Genomic DNA, 21057 nt, shown 5'->3' with positions numbered 1-21057 from the left:
TGGGGAAGTAGTCTCTCCACCCTTAGCAGAGAATGCACCCATACCCCATCCCTCTATAGCATTGACCTCTGCATTTGCCTAAGGGATTCACCTTCATTGTCTGCTAGACGGCAGTGACGCTCCTGGAAGAGATGCCAGGCTAGATACTGGTGTCCCCAGGCCCATTGATAGTTGCCTCTAGATCTATAGCCAGACTTAAGGCAGACTCCTAGAGGAGAGATAGAAAGTGTAGTCCGTGAGGCGGTGCACCATACCACTAAGGAGCTTAATGAGTTTGCTAATTCATTCAAGCAGAAGTTTGGGGGGTATGTATGAGAATGGATTTTAAGGGTGTGGGATAATGGTGGAAGGGACATACAACTGTATCAGAATGAGTTTAATTGATGTGGGCCCACTGAGTGGTGATTCTGGGTTTAACATGGAAGCTCATACAGTTTTTTCCAAAGGTGTCAAAAGCTGATTGGTTTGCTGAAGCATTTGTCAAAAGGTGGCCTACTGAAAAAGAGTTGGGGATGCCTGGTATCTCTTGTCTTAGTATTGATGAAGCTAGAGTGGGTACACTGTGTAAAACTTAACCCTCCACAATAGGAAGACCCAGAAGACATGTCCTTCACTAATCTTATGCAAAATGTGAGGGGACACCTGTACATTTGAAGATCTTTGTTGTCACCCTTTTCCTTGTGCCAGACCTTAGGGATGGAGATGTTGCTGCTGGTTAGATGAATTAAATGGGATTGGTTTCGTAGTTATCCTAATGGGTAGCACAGGAAAAGCAATGTCTGTAATGGCCTGACCTATAAAGGGCATCACAGGCAAAGTGATTTTTATGGTAGCATGACTTCTCTGGACCTTTGGTACTGGCTAAGTAGTCACGATGTGTTCAGGAATGAAATAGATAAGAAGCTCACTGTGGTCTTGTTTCATCTGTATAAGCAGAAGAATTCTCAAGCAAAAGATAGGCTACATGGGACTGTGAACTGATTTCAAGATGAGCCAATTTGCAGACCCAGAACACCTTGAATGAAAGGACAGTCAGGTTCCCCTAAGGAAGGACCTTGCTAAAATTCCCAAGAGTCTACTGTTAGCATTTCTCCCATCCTTCCCAAGAAGGATCTATGACCTTTACAAGGGTAACTGTACACAGGGGGAAAGGAAACAATCAGACTTTCCAGGTTCTGTTGGAAACCTGTTCTGAATTGACAGTGATTCCAAGAGACCCCAAAAAGCACTGTGGCCGGGCGGTGGTGGCACACGCCTTTAATCCCAGCACTCGGGAGGCAGAGGCAGGCGGATCTCTGTGAGTTCGAGGCCAGCCTGGTCTACAGAGTGAGATCCAGGAAAGGCGCAAAGCTACACAGAGAAACCCTGTCTTGAAAAACCAAAAAAAAAAAAAAAAAAAAAAAAAAAGTAGGGGCTTATGGAACCCGGTAGTTAATGGAGTTTTGGCTGAAATTCAACTCACAGTGAGTCCCCAAACTCATCCTGTATTTATTTTTCCAGTTCCAGAATATATAATTGGGATAGATGTACTTAGAAGCTGGCAGAATTCCCACATCGGTTCCCTGACCTGTGAAGTGAGGACTGTTATGATTGGAAAGACCAAGTGGAAGTCACTGGAGTTGTACTAGGGAAAATAGTGAACCAAAGACAATATTGCATCCCAAGAGGAATTGCAGAAATTAATGCCAACCATCAAGGACTTGAAAGATGCAGGAGTGGAGCAGGATGTACAGAGAAGCCCTATCTTGAAAAACCAAAACGGGGGGCAGGGGAAGTATTTGATAAATCAATAGTTGCAAACCACGTACCAGATGTGTTAATCTGCACAAGTATTGACACCACATCTGGTACAGAAGTGGCAATATTAGTCATTCCTTGATTGAGTTTTTGATAGTCAACTGTCAGTTCTCTGCAATCTGTCTTGTGTGGACCAGATAGAAGAGTTAAAGGGAGATACAGTGGGAACCATCAGCCCTGTATTTTTTGTTGTTGTTGGTGGTGGTGTTTGTTTTTTGAGACAAGGTTTCTCTGTGTGGCCCTGGCTGTCTTGGAACTCCCTCTATAGACCAAGCTGGCCTCAAACTCACAGAGGTATAGCTGCCTCTGCCTCCTGAGTGCCGGGAGGTATGCTCCACCATCACCAGGCTGCAAATGCTTTTTCTTAAGTACCTGTCGATAAGGGCCACCAGAAGCAATTTTCTTTCAGTTGGCAAGGCCAGCAGTGTACCTTTACAGTTTTACATCAAGGGTAGATTAACTCTCCAGGCCTGTGTCATAACATAGTTCAAAGAGATCTTGATTATCTGTCTCTTCCCCAAAATTTCACACTGGTCCACTCTATCAGTGACATTGTGCTGACTGGACCAAGTGAGAAGGAGGTAGCAGCCACTTTGGATTTGTTGGTCATGGCTATGCGCATCAGAGGATGGGGAATAAATCCAGTAGGAATCCTTAGGAGTCCAGTGGTGTGGGGATGCAGAGATACTCCTCCTAATGTGAAGGAGAAGTTATTAAACCCAGCCCCTCCCACCACCAAGAAAGAAGCACAACGTTTAGTGGCCAATTCGGATTCTAGAGACAGCATGTTCCCTACTTGGGTGTGTTACTCTGGCCCATATACCAAGTGACTCGGAAAGCTGCTAGCTTTGAGTGGGGCCTGGGACAGGAGCGACTCTTCAACAGGCCCAGGCTGCTGTGTGGGCTGCTCTCCCACTTGGACCACATGTTCCAGCAGACCTTATGGTACTTGAGGTGTCAGTGGCAGACAGGGATGCTGTTCGGAGCCTTTGGCAGGCCCCTTAGGAGAATCCCAGTAGAGACCTTTGGGATTTGGGAGCAAAGCTCTACCCCTATCTGTAGAAAACTATTTTCCCTTTAAGAGACAGCCCTTGGCCTGCTATTGGGCATTAATGGAATCTGAACGTTGGACAATGGGCCACCAAGTTACCATGTAACTGAGCTGCTCTTCATGTGTGGATATTATCTGATCCACTGTGATCACTATTCTTGGTTGTCAGCTTGACTATATCTGGGATGAACTACAATCCAGAAGTGGAGGACACACCTGTGAGAGAGATTCTGCTTGGTTTGAAGTGGGTAAATCCACTTCTAGTCCAGACCTTTGAGGAGGGAAGACACACCTCTAATTCTGATCTTGAGGTGGGATGACCCATACCTTTAATCCAGATCTTGAGGCAGGAAGACACATGCTTTTAATCTGAGCCACATCTGCTGGAAGCCCATATAAGGACATGGGAGAAGGAAGGTTTTGCTCTTTGCCTGCCTCCCCTCTCCTTGCCAGCACATCTATCCTTCACTGGCCTTGGAGCCTGCTTCCAGATTCCAGCATCTACAGAAGGCTAGCTGAGACACTCAGCCTTGTGGGACTGAGCAACTACTGGATTGTTGGACTTTCTGTTCACAGCTAGTCATTATTGATTAGTTGGACTGCAGCCTGTAAGTCATTCCAATAAATTGTGTGTGTGTGTGTGTGTGTGTGTGTGTGTGTGTGTGTGTGTGTGTGTGTGTGTGTAGAGAGAGAGAGATTCATTCCATAAGTTCTGTGAGAACCCTGACTAATACAGCCATAAAGTAGGATGTACACAGCAGCAATTCATGTCAAATGGAAATAGTATATTCATGTTCGGGCCTAAGCAGGTTCTAATGGTCCAACTGAAGTACATGAAGAATTTGCCCAAATGCCTGTGGTTTCTGCTCCAGTTACAGTGTCTTCTGTACGAGCAAGAACTCATGAGGTGCACCCTATGATCTCTTGACTGAGGAAGAGGACTAGGCCTGGTTTCCTCATGGTTCTGCACTCTTTCCCCAGCCATTCCTGTCATTGCCCAGTGGGCCCATGAACCAAGTGGCCATGGTGGCGGACATGGAGGTTATGGGTTTGACAACATGGACTTCCTCTTACCAAGGTCGACCTGGCTACAGCTGCTGCTGAGTGCCAGGTCTGTCAGCAGCGGAGGCCAACAGTGAGCCCCAGCTATGGCACCATTCCCTGGGATGACCAGCCAACAACCTGGCGGCAGCATGTCAGCTACACTGGACCACTTCCTTCATGGGAGGGCCAACATTTTTTCTTTACTGGAACGGATGTTTATTCTTGCACATAATGTTTCTCCAAAACTACCGGTCTGGGGACTTACTGAATGCTTTCTCCACCATCATGGTATTCAACACAGCACTGCTTCTGACCAAGGGACTGATTTTACAGCCAGAGAAGTGTGACCTTGGGCCCACATTTTACCATGTTCCCACTATCCTGAAGCAGCTGGCCTGACAGAATGATGAAGTGGCCTTTTGAAGACACAGTTAAAGCACCAGTTAAGTGGCAGCAGTCTGGAGGGCTGAGGAGGGTCCTCCACAAGGTGGTGTATATGGTACAGTTTCTCCCATAGCCAGGATCCACAGGTCCAGGATTCAAGGGGATGACATCGGAATGGTTCTGCTCACTGTCACCCCTAGTGACCTAATAGGAAATGTTTGCTTCCTGTTCTGCCACCTTAAGTTTTGCTTTTCTAGAAGTTTTGGGGGAGGTGGAGAGCTCCTACCTGAAGACATAACAAACATTCCAATGAACTGGAAGTTCAGACTTCCTGCTGGCCACTTTGTCTTCTGATGCCTTTAAACCAACAGTCTAAGAAAGGAATAACAGTGTCTGGAGGGGTGATTTATCCAGATTACCGTGGGGAAATTGGATCACCTCTCCACAATGGAGGTAAGGAAGGTTATGTCTGGAGTGCAGGAGATCCTTTAGGGATGTCTTGGGGCTACCGTGTCCTGGGATTAAAGTCAGTGGGAAACTGCAGCAGCCCAGTGCAGGCAGGATGACAAAGAACACAGACTCCTCAGGAGTGAAGGTGTGGGTCACTCCTCCAGGGAAAGAGCCAAGGCCTGCCGAGGTTCTTGTGAGGATGGAGGAAATGCAGAATGGGAAGCAGAGGAAGGCAGTTATAAATAGCAGCTAAAGCCACGTGACCCGTTGCAGAAACTACATTTATAACTCACAAAAGTATTCTGTCCTATTTTGTTAAGAACATGTTTGTACATATGTGCCCATATATTAAACTGTTTTGTTTTTTAGTTTCTTCATGTAATATAACAATCGACGGAGGTAATATCAGTGGCTATTATCACATTTAAGTTATGAGACCGTATAAGAGTAAGCATTCCTCGAGGGAATTGCCACCTATCCTAAAATATACGATGCATTTGTGGTTGTACATGGTATAGTTATATCACGTTAGGTGGAATTCTGACATGGTTATTGTTTTCATTTAGACGTTAAACATGACATAAGGAAATGTGATCGATGTCAGGTTGACAAGGGGTGGATTTGTGTTGACTGATCTCGTTTGTCATTTTGACTGCATCTGGAATCAACTAAAAACCAAGCCGCCAGGTACAGCTGTGGGAGATTTCCTTAACCAGGTCATTTGAAGTAGGAATGCCCGCCCTAAGTCTGGGCCACATCTGGTGGCGGGCCACATAAAAGAAAGAAGTATTTTACCTACTTGCCCTCACTCTCTCTGTCACGTTCATCTGTCCATGAGGCATTCCTTTGCTGGTATTAGAACCTACATATTTGAGATTACAACATAGACCGAAAACCAGCTGAGACATCCAACCTGTGGACTGAACAGCTACTTCCTGGCCTTTCTGTTGGAAGACAGCCACTGTAGTAGTGAAACCACAACATTTAAGCCTCTCTAATAAGTGTATGTGTGTGTGTGTGTGTGTGTGTGTGTGTGTGTGTGTGTGAGAGAGAGAGAGAGAGAGAGAGAGAGAGAGAATTCATTTTATCAGTTCTGTTCCTGACTGAACCCTGACTAATACAATAGCTACTTCATATGCAAATTTTAAAAATAAAAAGATATAACATTCGTGAAGTCAAAAGCATTTACTTGTTCTGAGCAGTGTTTTTCAGAACACCCTGTTCTTGTTTCATTAGTGACTGCACTCATTACTTTTTCTTTGTTTTCTTCTCTCCCCTCTATTACCACTGTTTGTTATTTGCCCTTTTGGCAACATTGGAGGTTGAGGGAGAGCTTTGTGAAGTTCAGGCAAGCCCTGTAATACTGAGCTGTGTCCTTGGCCTCCTGTTTTCCATTTTGAAATGAGGTCTGTTAAGTTACCCACTGTGTAACCCATGCAGCCCCTGAATTTGCCGTATCTTTCTGCCTCAGTCTTCCCAGCAGCCACATTTGCAGGCTTGCAACATCAGCCCTGGCTTGCCTTGTGTTTTGATTTCTGGCTTATATGTATTTGTGTGTGTGTGTGTGTGTGTGTGTGTGTGTGTGTGTGTGTGTACACACGGACCTGCCTAAGGAGGCCTTTAATATCATTCCTGGGAAGTGATCCAATGACAGGGTCTCTGACTGGCCTAGAATTCACCGAGTGGGCTAGACTAACTGGCCGGTAAGCCCAAGGGGTCTGCTTGTCAGTGCCTCCCCAGCTCTGGGGTTTTAGTGCATGCCAGCAAGCCCAGCTTTTCTTCTCTTCTATATTGGTTTGGGAAATTAACTCAGGTCCTCTTTTCCACAGAGCATGAACTTTACCAGCTGAGGTTCGTATCCCCAGCCCGTGGTTTTGGTTTTCATTCTCTTTGTTGTCTGGGTGTTCTTGAATCTCTACCTACATTTCATAGTGCAACATGTAATGTCAGCCATGGTGTCATACACCAGGGACTGAGACGGGGGGTTGTGTTGAGTTCAAGGCCAGCCTGTGCTACATGGTGAGCTCTAGGCTTCTTTTGGAAACTTTAAAGTGAGAGAGAAAGAGGGAAGATGCTCATTCAGGGTTTTTGTTTTGTTTTGAGGCTCTGTGTAGCCCAGGCTAGCCTGATCCACCTGCCTCTGCCTCCTGAGTGCTGGGATTTGTGCTACCACACCTAACTCTGACTTACTGATTGATAGCTTCAGCATAGGAGGTCAGGCTGCTGGGTGCTGCCACACTTAGCCAGCCCTAGATTTCTTAACTGTCACAATGCAAACAAATTTTATTCTAATTTCTTAATCTCTTTTACTTAACATTTACATAATCTTTTGAGGTATAGTATCTTTTTGAATGTGTTACATTAATGAATTTATTTGTCCTAGTAATAAATACTAACCACTTTACTTTAAACTTAGGAAAACATCTAAACACACTTTTATGGAACACTTTTACTAATAATAGCACATTTCAAAATCTGTAATTGTAAATCACATTCCATTTATAGTGATCAGATGCATCTTCATGCTTTTGGACCTTGTTATAGTCAGCCATATGTTGTTTGTTCAACACTTGTAGCTCAATGATGGATTGGAGATTCATGTACTTTGCTACCAAGTTCCTTTCCATCCTGATGCACGAGACTTTTTGTTGATATTGGTAATGAAGGGCTGCTGAAGGATTGTGTCCTCTACCCAAATGACCCAGGTTTCCATTGGTTTTGCTGAGTTAATCTCATGTCACACTGTAGCTTTCGTTTTGAAGAGTTTTTCAATATCTGCTTTGGAAAAAGCACTGTGCCAAATCTAAGAAGCTAATTTTGATCTCACCCAGCCATTTACTTCAGGACCTTCAAGGGATAGACCGTCCCCTGACCTTTGAAAGGCTCTGGATTCATGATATTTCTAATCCATCCTTGTATTGGTTAGTTTTTGTCAACTTGACACAAACTAGAGTCACCTGGGAAAAAAGGACCTCAACTGAGGATTGCTGTCATCAGATTAGCCTGTGGGAAACTCTGGGGACATTTTCTTGATTAATGATAAATGTGGGAGGGGCCAGCCCACTGGAGGCAGTGGCCGCCCCCCTGCCGCGGGCCCCCCCCCCCCCCCCCCCCCCCCCGCACTGGTTGTATAAGAAAGCAGTCTGGCCAGGCGGTGGTGGCGCATGCCTTTAATCCCAGCACTCGGGAGGCAGAGGCAGGCGGATCTCGGTGAGTTCGAGGCCAGCCTGGGCTACCAAGTGAGTCCCAGGAAAGGCGCAAAGCTACACAGAGAAACCCTGTCTCGAAAAACCAAAAAAAAAAAAAAAAAAAAAAAGAAAGCAGTCTGAAGAAAAAGAAAAGAAAAGAAAGCAGTCTGGGCAAGCCATAGAGAACAAGCCATGGTCTCTGCTTCAGTCCCTGCCTTGGCCTCACTCAGTGATAACCTCACCTAACCTGTAACCTCACTTTATAAACCCTTTCCTCTCCAGGTTGCATTTGGTCAAGCCGTTGGTGACAGCAACAGGAACCAACCTGTGCCAATCCCTACCAAGTTGTTTTCCCTCATCTCAGATGAGAAAACAGTCATTTCACTGTCCCTTAGTCTGGTTCCTTTTTCTCACACCTAATTTTCATTTTTCTTCTGAAGACCGCTTAGCCCTGCATGAGAGTCAGAACAAAGAAAGCATACATCCTTGTGCTTTCCTGTCCCTTCCAGCCTTCTAGCGACAAGGAGTACCGCCCGGGGTCAGAGAGGCGAGACACGGGCGGCAGGGTCCTGTGTCGCTCTGTGGATTCCTAGGAATCTGGAAGGGTCTGAGTGTTGGACTTTGAGCATCATCATTGCCCCGGACACAAACCCTCTGAGAGCTGGGGAGCGCCGACACCCCTGGGTGTGCGGGGAGCTTCCAGGGAGGCTGGCCCCCGGCGTGCACCCTCTGCTGTCCCCGTGTGCGGTTGGTTGTGCACTGTTTTCTGCTGATCTGTTTGATGAAGATGTTTTTGTGTTTCATTTTCTAGTTACGAGAAACCTCCTCCTGGGTTTATAAAGGTAAGCGATTGTAGGCTTGGTTACTCTATTAAATATACTTCGGGGTTTAGTGGTTTACTAGGAAAAAATGGTGTGGTGTTTTTTTTAATCTCCCTATATGAAAACACTTTCTTTTCTACAGATAACCAGGGTGAACCCTAATTTTGGGCTTTGTCACAACCAAAGCCTATATCCACCTTTCTAGAAATTTAATCAGCTATCATTCCCTGTCCTAAGGAACTAGTGCAAACACACGGGAGTCCCTGAGCCTCAGCGCCCTTTCTGTCTCTGTGGCAGTATCTTCTAGAAGCTCTGCTGTCCATTTTCCTTGTCTGCCTCACTCAGCCAGCTCCCCAGGACATTTAGGGGTGGAGTCTTGAGAGCCCTCAGCTCAGCTGTGAAGATGCCAGAAAGGACCACACTGCAGCCTCAGGGCGGACCCCTGCAGCCTCCAGCAGGGGCGGGGTGTTTCAGTAGCGGGGACACGGAGAAGCAGCCAAAGAGCAGAAGACTTCCGTAAAAGAAATGTAAATAACCCAAAAGTAGAGAAACACTCTGGTTCTAAATACAGTTATTCACTGGTGAAAATCTCCATCGGAGACACAGTGACCTTTAAGAGAAAAGATGAGGACCGACTCCTCAAGGTTGTCTTCTGACTCCTCAACTGCGTCATGGGAAGAGTTTGCCTTCCCCCAGAAGTGTAGTTTTCTAAGAGCTGTTTTAATGTAACACTTGTCTCTAGTGTTGTAGGATGCCTTTCCTCCTTCCACAGATTGTGAGAGAATGAAACCTGTGTGACCTATTTCGTGTCACAGTGTGGAGGTCACACATCATTTCTGCACGAAGCATGTGCTGGTTCTCTTAAGTAGTTCTTGCCCTGATAGCTTGTCTCACCCAGTTCCCAGGGATGTTATTAAGGAGGCGCTGTCACACAGTTAAGAGGAAGCCAGACAACCATAGCCTCCTGTGCAGGAAGCAAGGACCAAGTCCTGTTTTGATTTTGGTTTGTTGGGTTTTTTTGTTTCAGTTTTGTTCTTTTGGCTTTGGTTTTGTCCTGTTGCTTACACACTCTTATCTTCCTGTAGGAGGATGAGACAAAGCCGGAAGACTGTATACCAGATGTGCCAGGCAATGAACATGCCAGGGAGTTTCTGGCTCATGCACCAACTAAAGGACTTTGGATGCCACTTGGGAGAGAGGTCAAAGTTATGCAGTGTGAGTGTGCAAGGGTTTGAGTGACATCTCTGTGCCAGTCTGTCTTCTGTCACTAGACAAGATGCATGAGGGTGGGTAAGTCATGAACAGGTTTATTTGGCCCACGTTCCCATGGCTACAGGGTCTACGCAGCGCAGCATCAGCATCCTGGCCTATATCCCCTGCTTGCACTGTACACGATGGAGGGCGTTCTGAAGGGAAACACATGCAGGGAGTGAGAAAATGGGTGTACAGTCACTCCAGACCTGGCTACCAACCCATTAGCGAGGATTTAGTCCCCTTGACCAAAACCTGCCTCTAAACTCTAAGCTCCACATCTTGAAGGGTCTCCTACCCTGTACTACCACATCGCTGACCAGGTTTTCAACATGAACTTTTAGGGGACATACCAGATCCAAACCACAGCACGCCTCTGTACACACTGGGTATGTGCTGTACGTGACTGTACCATGGCTCAGCAATTAAAGGCACCTGGTTGCCCTTGCAGAAGACCTGGGTTTAGTTCCCAACACCCACGTGATCGCTCACAACAGTCCATAATTCCAGTTCAGAGGCTAGGGTACTTTCTTCTGCCCTCTGAGGACACCAGGCACACATGTAGTGTACATACAGGCAAAACACTCAGAAATAAATAAGTAAACAAGAAAAGACAGACTTATGAAGGTTATCTCCTGGCCCATCTTGAGGGACCTCTGTGTGTATTCTTCATTAAATGGACTCCCATTGATGCCATGTTTATGGAGTGTCAGAAGTCTTCTGGCGCCCCCAGCAATGTGTTCTTGTCATATTTGCATATGGTGATGTACAGTTTCTGAAGGAAGGCAAGGTGTCTTGTGTCTGTTTTCTCACAGCCATTTTCCCACTTCTTCACCAAATGACAGACGCTGCAGCTCCTACAAAGCAGACCACGCATGCACAGGAACCTGCATATGTTCCTCGGCTCTGGTGTAAGAAAAGTGGTTCTGGGCCCGGAGAGATGGCTCAGTCGTCGAGAGCACTGGCTGTTTGTCCTGCTTACTTGTCTGTTGCCATGATAAAGCACCATGTACAAGACAACTTAAAGAAGTGTTTAACTGGGGGGCTTTCTTCAGAGTGAGGCTGTGAACATCATGCTGCAGGCAGGTGTAGTGCTGGGCCAGTCGCTGGGAGCTTGTGTCTCATCCACAGGCATGAAGCAGAGAAATTACTAGGAATGGCCTGGGCTCTTGAAACTTCAGAGCCCAACCCCAGTGACTCCACCTAATACTTCCCAAACAGTTCCACCAACTGGGGGCAAAGTATTCAAACATGTGAGTCTCTGGGGGCCATCCTCACTAAACCAACACGTTACTCTTCCAGAGGATGGGGATTCCATTCTTAGCATCTTCATGGCAGCTCATAACCAGTGACCTCTTCTGGCCTCCCTAGGCACCAGGCATGCATGTAGTGCATAGACAGACAGACATGTAGGCACAACACCTATATACATAATTAATAACATAAAACATTGAAGAAATATATAAAGAAAAATGGTTCACAAAGTGCTAAGCCTACCGATCACAACCCCCGCTCCCCATCCAATCTCCATCTGTGTCTGTGTTCTCTGTGGTACACTATCTCACTTGTGCAAAGTGTGTGCCCTCTGCTGCTGAGCTGTCACTAGTCCCTTAGGCCTGCCAACACAGCTCTGCATTCAGATTCTCATTCATACTGTGTGTGTGTGGGGGGGGGGGGTCCTAAGAGCGCACTACTGATAGCATCCTTCCTGCTGTCACTTTTACTGCGGACTGCACTTGGAATTACAAGGATCATCTTTTTGGCTTGTTGTCATTTTGAGATGCCATCTCCTTTAGACAGCCCAGAGTGGCCTTGAATTAGCAGTCCTGTTTTGTCAGCTTCCTGAGTGCTGGGGTCTTATGGGTCTGCACCACCTCTGTGCCAGCACATCACCTTCACTTTAAGATGATTTTGAGCAAAACTAATACGTACTTGGATGTGTGTATATCCAGCCATGCTCCTTGGCATTTCACATCCCCTGAGTCTTGCTGACATATCGCATTAGTGTAAGATGTATGTAGTCATTCTTCCGGAGGCTGTTTTGGATGAGGGAAGGGGAGGTTGAGACAGGATCCCTTGCCACAGCACTTGTTAGCCTGGATCTCCAGGTAGGCCTGCCACATCCTCCCTAGTACTAGGACTCTAGGTCTGTCTGTCTTTCTGTAAGTTAAAGTGGCAGGTACACAGGAGGACAGGAATCCCCAACACCCATGCAAAACAATGGAAGTGGCTGTCCACGTCTGTAGCTCCAGCATACCAGGAATCCCATTAGATGGTGGAGACAGCCTCAGAACTTGTTGGCCAGCCAGCCTCGCCCAAACAGCAAGTTAGTGGTAAACCCTGTCTGAAGGGAATAAGGCAGAGAACTGATAGAGGAGGGCCCACGACTTCCTGTCTGGCCTCGACTTGAGTCTCATGCACTCACACATGCACATGCCACAGAGGACTGTTGCTCCCTTTTACAACATGCTTTCTGTAGTGCTTAGCACAGACCAAAGGAGCTCATCTTTGCAGCACTCCTGCTTCCTGACCTCCTTGGTCAGCACTTAAGAACAAGTGTCTGGTGCTCACGTCCCCAGGCAGCTGCCTGGTTTGCCTCAGATCTGGATGGAATGAAAAGACGTCAGGGCACTACTGGGACCCCAGCACTGCTTCACATACCTCAGGCTGTCACACCTAATGCCACGCCCACGTTCAGTGGAGTCCTTTGAGTGGATGTTTGCTTTGGTTGACTTGAAGCATGTACATACGTGTTTGTTACACCGGTTCCTCAGACCCAAACCTCTTTAAACACAAACCCTGTCTCTCTTTCTCAGGTTAAGTTACACAGTTCTAATGACACGACATTTTAAGAGACTCTCTGCTCTTGCTTAAAAACAGAGCTCAAGCTGGAGAAGCAGCTCCACATAGCCTGCATGCTGCTCTTGCAGAGGCCCATAGTTGAGTCCCCAGCACCCACACCAGGTGACTCACAACCACCTGTAACTCCAGCTCAGAGGATCCCACACCCTCATCTGGCCTCTTCAGTCAGTGCACTCACGTGTACAAACGCACACTCAGATACACACACACAATTTAAAAATAATTAAAAAAAAAACAAACCAGAGTTAAGTGTTCCGGTGCATGCCTTTAAGCACTGCAAGTGAGAGGCAGGCGGTCTCTGAGTTTAAGACTAGCCATGATTACACAGTGAGACTCTGTCTTTAAAAAAGAAAAATGAGGCTTCCTAAAGCTTGATATAGTAGTGTGTGCTGGAAATCCTGGCATGTCAGAGGCAAGTATCACTTAAGTCTAGAAATTTTGAGCCTGGACTCTGTAGGGGGCTGGGCTGGGGTGGGGACTTTGTACATGGTTTATTCAACCTAAGATACTATTGTAGTGAAGCTGGAGATTTTACCCAGAGCCTTGGGCATGCAAAGCCATTCCCTCTCACTGATCTAAATCCCTAGCCCTCAGAATCAGAGCCATCACAAACAGAGGATTCCCTCTGCTCGCCTTTTAGCTGTTTTCGTGTGTCTGTGTGTGCTTAGATGAGTTCATGTGCTCCACCTGCATACAGCATCCCGTGGAGCCCAAAGAGGGCAGTGGATCCCCTGGAACTGGAATTGTAGGTGGTTGTGAGCCGCCATATAGGTGCTGGGAATCATGGCCTACCCTCTCTCCAGCCCCTGCTGTACTCTGAAAAGTGGAGTGAAGTACACTAAGAGCATTGGATTGCTTCATAAATATTGATGATGGAACATTTACTCCTAACTTCACAAGACTCAAGGAAGCAATTAGTTACCCTTCATTATTTTCTGGGACCTTTGTGTTTTCATCCGTTAATCCTTTGTGTTTTAGAATTGGAGTCTAATGAGAACATTAATCTACTGAAACGTTATCTCAGTGAGGTGAGACCATATTTTACAGAATTGTTTTTCTTTGGCTTTAGGTTGGCGTTGCAAACGGTATGGCCATCGAACAGGCGACAAAGAATGCCCTTTCTTTATCAAAGGCAACCAGAAGTTGGAACAGTTCCGAGTTGTAAGTAAACCCTGCACTATCAATATTAACGTTATCACAGATGGTGAATGTTAGGAGATAGGTAGTCACTAGTGAACGTGTGCTCTGTAAGTACATACACCCCTGTTATGCATTTGTGACAGATAACCTCTTTAAAAAAAAAGCTAACTGGGGGCTGTATATGTAGCTCCTATGGTACAGTGCTTGTGTAGCATGCACAAAGCCCTTGTTCCAGCCCCAGCACCACCTAAAGCAAGCATGATAGTGCATACCTGTAATGCCATCACTTGGGAGGTAGGGACAGAAAGATCATAAGTTCAAAGTGAGCCTTAGCTACTGAGTGAGTTTGAGGCCAGCCTGGGCTAAATAAGGCCCTATCTCAGAAGGGAAAAAAGAAAATGGAGGGAGAAGACTCCTATTCAAATGCTCTATTTAACAGGTCCACAGTCTGGCATGGAGAACTGAAAGTTCAAGACTAACCTGAGCAGCTTAGTGAGCGCTTGTCTCGATTGAGAAAGGAGGATTCAAAGGGCTGGAGGTGGATACAGATGGCTCAGTGGTGGATGCTTGCCTAGCATGTGCAGAGCCTGAGTTCAATCCACAGCACTGCAGAAAAGGAAAACCAAAGACAGATAGATACTCTTACTTAACCTGAGGAACAGTGACTCATTTTCTCAAACCCAACACCATGTATTCACCCTTCTTTGTAGTTTACGGTATATAAATTCACATTTATTACTCAGCTGAGGGAAACTTAGATGTGTCTTGTCAACTGGAAATGTGTGTTTACTAAGACGACCATCTCCCATTATACTTTCATGAGTCACGTCTTAGAGGTGTGCATTCACATCCAGGAACTAATTCTGCCAAGTAAGGCCCAGCCTGTGAATGTACTAAGGTTATCAGTGTGTCCAAACTGAGGCCAACGGGGCCAGGTGGTGAGCCAGGTCTGCAGGCCAGCTCCTGAGAAACAGCGGAAAGACCTTGTGTGAGGCCAGCTTGGGGCCCATAGCAACAGCCTCTCTCACAAAACGAAACATCAGTACACATCCTCCAGGGACTAGGGAGATGGCCTAGTCGATAGTATTGCTCGCCAAGCAAGCACAAGAACAGGAGTGTGACTCTCCGTCATCCCTGCAAATGCTAGGTGGGCATAGCAGCCCACCAATGCCAGCTCTCAGAGGGTAGAAGGGGATCCCCGAGGAAACTAGCTGGCTAGAATAGCTGTCTTGGGGACTCTGGGTTCAATTGAGATACCTTGCCTCAGTGAATAAGATGGAGGACACTGGGGAAAGATTCCTGAAGTCAGCCATGGGCTTTGGCGTTCACATATGCACGCGTGTACACACACACACACACACACACACACACACACACACACACACATACACACACACATACACACACACACAAACAGGTGCACCTATATACACATGCAAGAACCCAAGCAAATAAAATTATCCAGAAATGTACCCAGAAGTTTTTCTGTCCCACCCGGCCCCGCAGTCCATAGCTGCTTATAAAATAATTACACAGAGGCTTATATTAATTACAAACTGTATGGCCTGTGGCTTCAGCTTCTTGCTAGCTAGCTCTTTCATCTTAAATAAACCCGTTCCTATTAATCTATATGTGGCCATGGTGATACTGGTCTGCTGGCATCTTGTTGCCCCTTCAGCTACAGGCTCCTGACTCCACCCTTCTCTCTGTCTCTCCCTGGACTTCCCACCTGGCTGTTAGCTTTCTTGCCATAGGTCAAAACAGCTTTATTTATTATCCAGTGGGAGACACACACACATATATGTAACACACACATATATATATACATATATATGTGTATATATATATATATATGTGTGTGTGTGTGTGTGTATATATATATATGTCACAGTATACAGAAGGACATCCCACAGCACAAAAAGGAAATGAATAATGAAAATTGTTTAGACTCTGTGCGATGCTAGAGCTTGAGCCCGGAGCCTCCTGCATTTTGGGGGAACACTGTGCCCTCCCTGCAGTCCCAGCCATGGAATTATGATCCTGAAGACTGGAGACTGTTAGGGGAAAGGGTTCATGAAAACCTAATGAAACAACCTGTGGTTTGCGTGGAGTCCATACCGGTAGTCCCATCACTCAGAGGCCAGGCACTTCAGTCTCTGAGCTTGAGGCCAGCCTGGTCTCCGTGGCAAGTTCCAGGCCAGGCAGGGCTACACAGTGAGACTCTATCTTTAACAAAACAAACAGACAAAAAGTTGCATGTATCTTATGGCTCAAATTCTTTATAAAAGGTACTAAAAATTAGCCGGGGCGGTAGTGACACACACCTTTAATCCCAGCACTTGGGAGGCAGAGGCAGTTGGATCTCTGTGAGTTCAAGGCCAGCCTGGTCTACAAAGCAAGTTCCAGGACAGCCAGGACTACACAGAGAAACCCTGTCTCAAAAAATTTAAAAAAAAAAAAAAAAAAGATATACCCAAAATTAACAGTAATTATGCCTGGTTGATGAGAGAATAATTTTTAAGTTTATTTTTACATATTTATTTGCTCTCTACCAGCTGAGCCACACCCCCAGCCTGTGTTTCTAAGTGCTTAGACTTTGAGTAGTGGTTCTACCAGTGGTCGGTTCTGGACTGGGTGTTTATTGAGATCTTTCTTTTTCTCAGCATTCTTTCCCAGTTTTTCTTGACATTGACTGTGTGTATGTGTGAGTTTGCATGTGGAGGCGGGACAGCCTGAGAGAGTTAGTTCTCTCCTACCCCTGGACCTTAGGGACCAAACTCAGGTGGCCAGTCTTGTTGACAGGTGTCTTACCCACCAAGCCATCTGCTGGCCCCACTTCTGTATTCTTAGCTTGTGAGTAGAGGCACTTGCTGCGAATCCTGCTGGCCTGAGTTTGAGCCCCAGGACCCACATGGTGGAAGGAGAAAGAGACTTCTGAAAGTTGTCCTCTGACTGCCATGAACATACAGTGGCACACAAGAAAGTGCGCGCGCACGCACACACACACACATACACACACATACATACAAAATAAATGTTAAAATAATAATAATGGGGCTGGAGAGATTGCTCAATGGTTAAAGGCACTTGGCCGCTCTTCCAAAGGACCCAAATTCAGTTCCCAGCACCCATATCAGGCAGCTCACATCTGCTGTAACTCCAGTTCCAGGGTATATGACACCTTCTTCTGGCCTCCATGGCAGCCCCACATACATGGCATACATTCACACATGCACTTAAATAAAAACTAAAATGCTGTTTAAAAAATGGCATAAAAGCACACACAGATTTGCCAAGAACAAGAGTATGTTATTCAAATCAAAGCAACAGTACACATTAGGAAAGAATCTACTGTCAAGATTGGCACAGGAGAGCTGGCCATGGTGGCACACCTTTAATCCCAGCACTCAAGAGGCAGAGGCAAGCATATCTCTGAGTTCTGGGCCAGCCTGGTATACATAATGAATTCCATGCCAGCCAGAGCTATGGAGTGGTCTTGCCTGTTGCTTCTTTTTATAGGGTCTAAAGGGTTTGGGTCACTAGGCATAGAGTGATTCTCTATTTTGATTTATAGATTGAGTTATATAGCCATTTTCTTTTTACTGAACTTGTCCCTTCCCATAATGCATCTGATTTGATCATATGCACATGCATTATACATAGGCATGAGATACTAACTAAGCATTCTCCCTAAAAGTTCACTTAGGGACTGGGCGTAGTGGCACACACCTTTGATTCCAGCACTTGGAGGCAGAGGCAGGCAGATCTCTGTGAATTTGAGGCCAGCCTGATCCACAGAAGGAGTTCCAGGACAGCCAGGGCAGAGAAACCCTGTCTCAAAAAAAAAAAGAAAAAAAAAAAAAAAGAAAAAAGTTTTTCCCTTCTAGGCACAACTGGATCTCTATATTTATACCTTCACATTAGACAGACTTTGTGTGTGCTTGGAGGTCACTGGGGAAGAGGAACTTACTTCATTGTTTAGAGTAGGGTGTGTACATAGGCTGGCAAACACAGCCCAAAACAAGGGGCGCCCAGGTTTCCAAACTAAGCTCTATGCTTGCCTGCCTCAAAGGTGGTATCTTATGCCTGTAATCCCAGCACCCAGGAGAGGCAGAATTGCCTTAAGTTAAAGGTCATTATTAAAGTTTTTAAAGATTTATTTATTTTTATTTTATGTAAGGGTGTTTTGCCTGCCTGTCTGTGCATCACATGCCTGCAATGCCCAAGGAGGCCAGAAGAGGGCATCAGAGCCCCTGGAACTGGAGTTGCAGAGGGTGGTGAGCTGTTAATGTAGATGGATGCTTAGACTAGAAACCATGTCCTCTGGAAGAGCAACCAGTGACCATCTTTCCAGCCCTCCTGTATTTCTTTATATGGAATATTTAGTTATTTCCTATATATTCTAATTGGAGAAGTATTTTATATCCTTAAAGTGTTTACAGTAATAAAGCCTGGGTATGGTGGCGCACAGCTATAATCCCAGCATTCAAGGCTGTAGCAGAAGGATTGCCATGAGTTAGAGTTCAACCTGGTCTACATAGTGAGTTCCAGGTCAGCAAAGAACTGTGACAAAACATAGTGAGACTCTTATCTCCAGCAGCCAAAAAACAATAATAATTATAGTCCTTCAGAGGGATTAAATATGTTGTAAGGTTGGTGTGGTGGGGTTTGCTTGGGATTCTAGCACTTGGGAACCGAAGCAGGATTGACAGAGTATGAGGTGACCCTGTATGGCAAGTGAGACCTTGTCTCACAATGAGCTGGTAACGAAAGGCTTCGTCCAGCACTTCAGCTGGTGGAAGCAGGAGCATCAAGACTTGAAGGTCAAGGTTGTCCCGAGTGTCTTAGAACGTTCACAGCTAGCCTGAGCTACGTAGTAAGATCTTGTCTGATTGAGAGAAGAAACACAGATGCTGATCTAACATCAGGCTACAGGAAGCTAACTGTAGCCCCAGCACTGAGGAGGCTGAGGAGGAAGATGAGAAATTCCGGCCAGTCTGCGCTCCACAGCCAGTCTGAAGGCAGTCAAGGCTAAATAGTCTCAAACTTAACAAAAAATCCACATCAAATGCCGGTGTCAGTTCATAGAAGTTTAGTTTTTACATCATAAAGCAGTCCATGATTACTAACCAAAACAACCTTCTCTAACTCTTAAGGCACATGAAGATCCCATGTATGATATCATTCGAGAGAATAAGAGACATGAAAAGGATGTAAGGTAAGCCTGTCTCATTGCTACCAACGTCCTCTTCAGATCTGAAAGTGCACAGTGTTAGAAACAAGTGTTCTGATATGTGGGGACAGTTTATAACCCCAGCACGTTAACTGAAGAGCTGCCAGAGCAAGATTGATCGCCAAACGGAGGTGTTGGGGTAATGAGTAGGCCAGCTTCTCCTACTCATTATTCCCTGAATAAGCAGTAGGCATGCCTTGACATCACATTGTGCTATATCTTTGGGATGTGTGTGTGTGTGTGTGTGTGTGTGTGTGTGTGTGTGTGGTGGTGGTGGTGGTAGTGTGCACAGTGTCTCACCATGAAGCTCAAGCTGGCCTCAGATTCTAGACCTGGCTATGTCGGCCTAAGGAGTGCTGAGATGACAAGCCTATGGACAAGGTCAAGGCAGGGGGCAGGGGATGTACTTTTCTTGGTAGAGTACTTCCCTACCATGCATGAAGCCCTGGGTTTGGTTTGATCCCCAGAATTGCACATACCAGGTGTTACAATGTACACCTATACCACCATCACTTAGGAGGTGCAGGCAGGAGGATGAGAAGTTCAAGGTCATTCTTGATGACATAGGAGTTGAGGCTACCCTAGAACACATTGGGACCCTGTCACCAAAACCAAAAAAGTTTTCTAATTGGTTGTATTGTAGTTCTTGAGGAGCTGCATTACTAAGAACAGCGGTGGGAATGTTTCAGTAGATGCACTCGCTAGAGATTATAAGGGCTACGGGAGTATGCACAGATCTTTAAGACAATGAAGAGGGCTGTCTTTAGCGAGGTAGTTAGTCGTGATTCCCCGGCTCACTGCTGCTCTTAAGTGAAATGTTGTGATGAATCTGTTTAGGATCCAGCAGTTAAAGCAGTTACTGGAGGACTCCACCTCAGATGAGAGCAGCTCCAGCTCGTCAGGCAGAGAGAAGCGCAAGAAGAAGAAGAAGAAAGAAAAACACAAGAAAAGGAAGAAGGAGAAGAAAAAGAGGAAGAAACGAAAGCACAAGGCTTCCAAGTCCAGTGAGAGTTCAGACTCAGAGTAACAGCTAATGGCAGACTCTCAAAAACACCCACAGGCCAAAGAGCAGCCGTCCCTGAGAGCGACGGGACAGGACGAGGAGGGGACACCTGGTACAGCGGGGGACTCGTCACCACCTCCTGGTACCAAGTGACCACCACAGGGCAGGCGGGCAGCACCTGCGTCCTCTTGCCTGCTGGTGACGTGTGTCTGTGATTGCTGTAATAGGCTGGCCACCTGAAGGGGACGGTGACCAGGAGACTCGTAGGAAACACTCTAGGGTGCTGCCACAGCATTTGCCCTCCATGGTGTGGCAGCTCAGTTCCCACGAACTTCAGGCTTGACCTTCTCTGTGGTTCGGGATAATAAAAGTTCATGATTTATTTTTTAAATGTAGTCATTATTAATTCAGACTGGTAGTCCAAGTCTAAAAGCTACACACTCCTTTTTTACCCCCATTCCAGTTGGCCCACCAGTTTACATTGGACCTTTTTATAGATATCTCATGTAGACCTAGGTGTATGCCTATGCTTTCAATTCTATCTCTGGGAGACTGATAAAGGAAGATTGCTGAGTTCACAGCTAGCCCGGGCTAAGCAGCAAGACCGTATCTTTAAAGAAAAAGAGAAAAGGATCATGTGCCATCAACGTAATAAATAGGATGTTGTTTTGTTTTATTTTGAGACAGAGTCTGACCATAGCTCTGTCCAGTCCGGAGCTGGCTGTGTAGACAGGTTGGCTTTAAACTAGTGGAGATATGCTTGCCTCTGCCTCCCAGATGCTGGGATTAAAAGCATGTGCTACCATGCCAGGGGTATATAGGACTTCTGTGTG

The 21057-nt window shown here is 46.1% G+C and overlaps 1 protein-coding gene across 1 annotated transcript in view; it reads left to right on the top strand.

The window, feature by feature from the left end:
• Rp9 (RP9 pre-mRNA splicing factor) overlaps positions 1-20615 on the top strand; it is a 22289-nt gene extending 1674 nt beyond the window's left edge. The window contains exons 2-6 of the mRNA XM_059267525.1: positions 8726-8756; positions 9821-9950; positions 13918-14009; positions 19145-19206; positions 20059-20615. Of these exons, the coding sequence (XP_059123508.1) occupies positions 8726-8756; positions 9821-9950; positions 13918-14009; positions 19145-19206; positions 20059-20248 (505 nt within the window). The 3' untranslated portion in view covers positions 20249-20615. The remainder of the gene's footprint in view (positions 1-8725; positions 8757-9820; positions 9951-13917; positions 14010-19144; positions 19207-20058) is intronic.
• Positions 20616-21057: the final 442 nt, after the last annotated feature.

This window comes from Peromyscus eremicus, chromosome 7 (genome assembly GCF_949786415.1).
Source record: "Peromyscus eremicus chromosome 7, PerEre_H2_v1, whole genome shotgun sequence".
Taxonomy (NCBI): Eukaryota; Metazoa; Chordata; class Mammalia; order Rodentia; family Cricetidae; genus Peromyscus; species Peromyscus eremicus.
The sequence above is the reverse complement of the archived record's forward strand: the minus strand, read 5'-3'. Positions and strand labels throughout refer to the sequence as shown.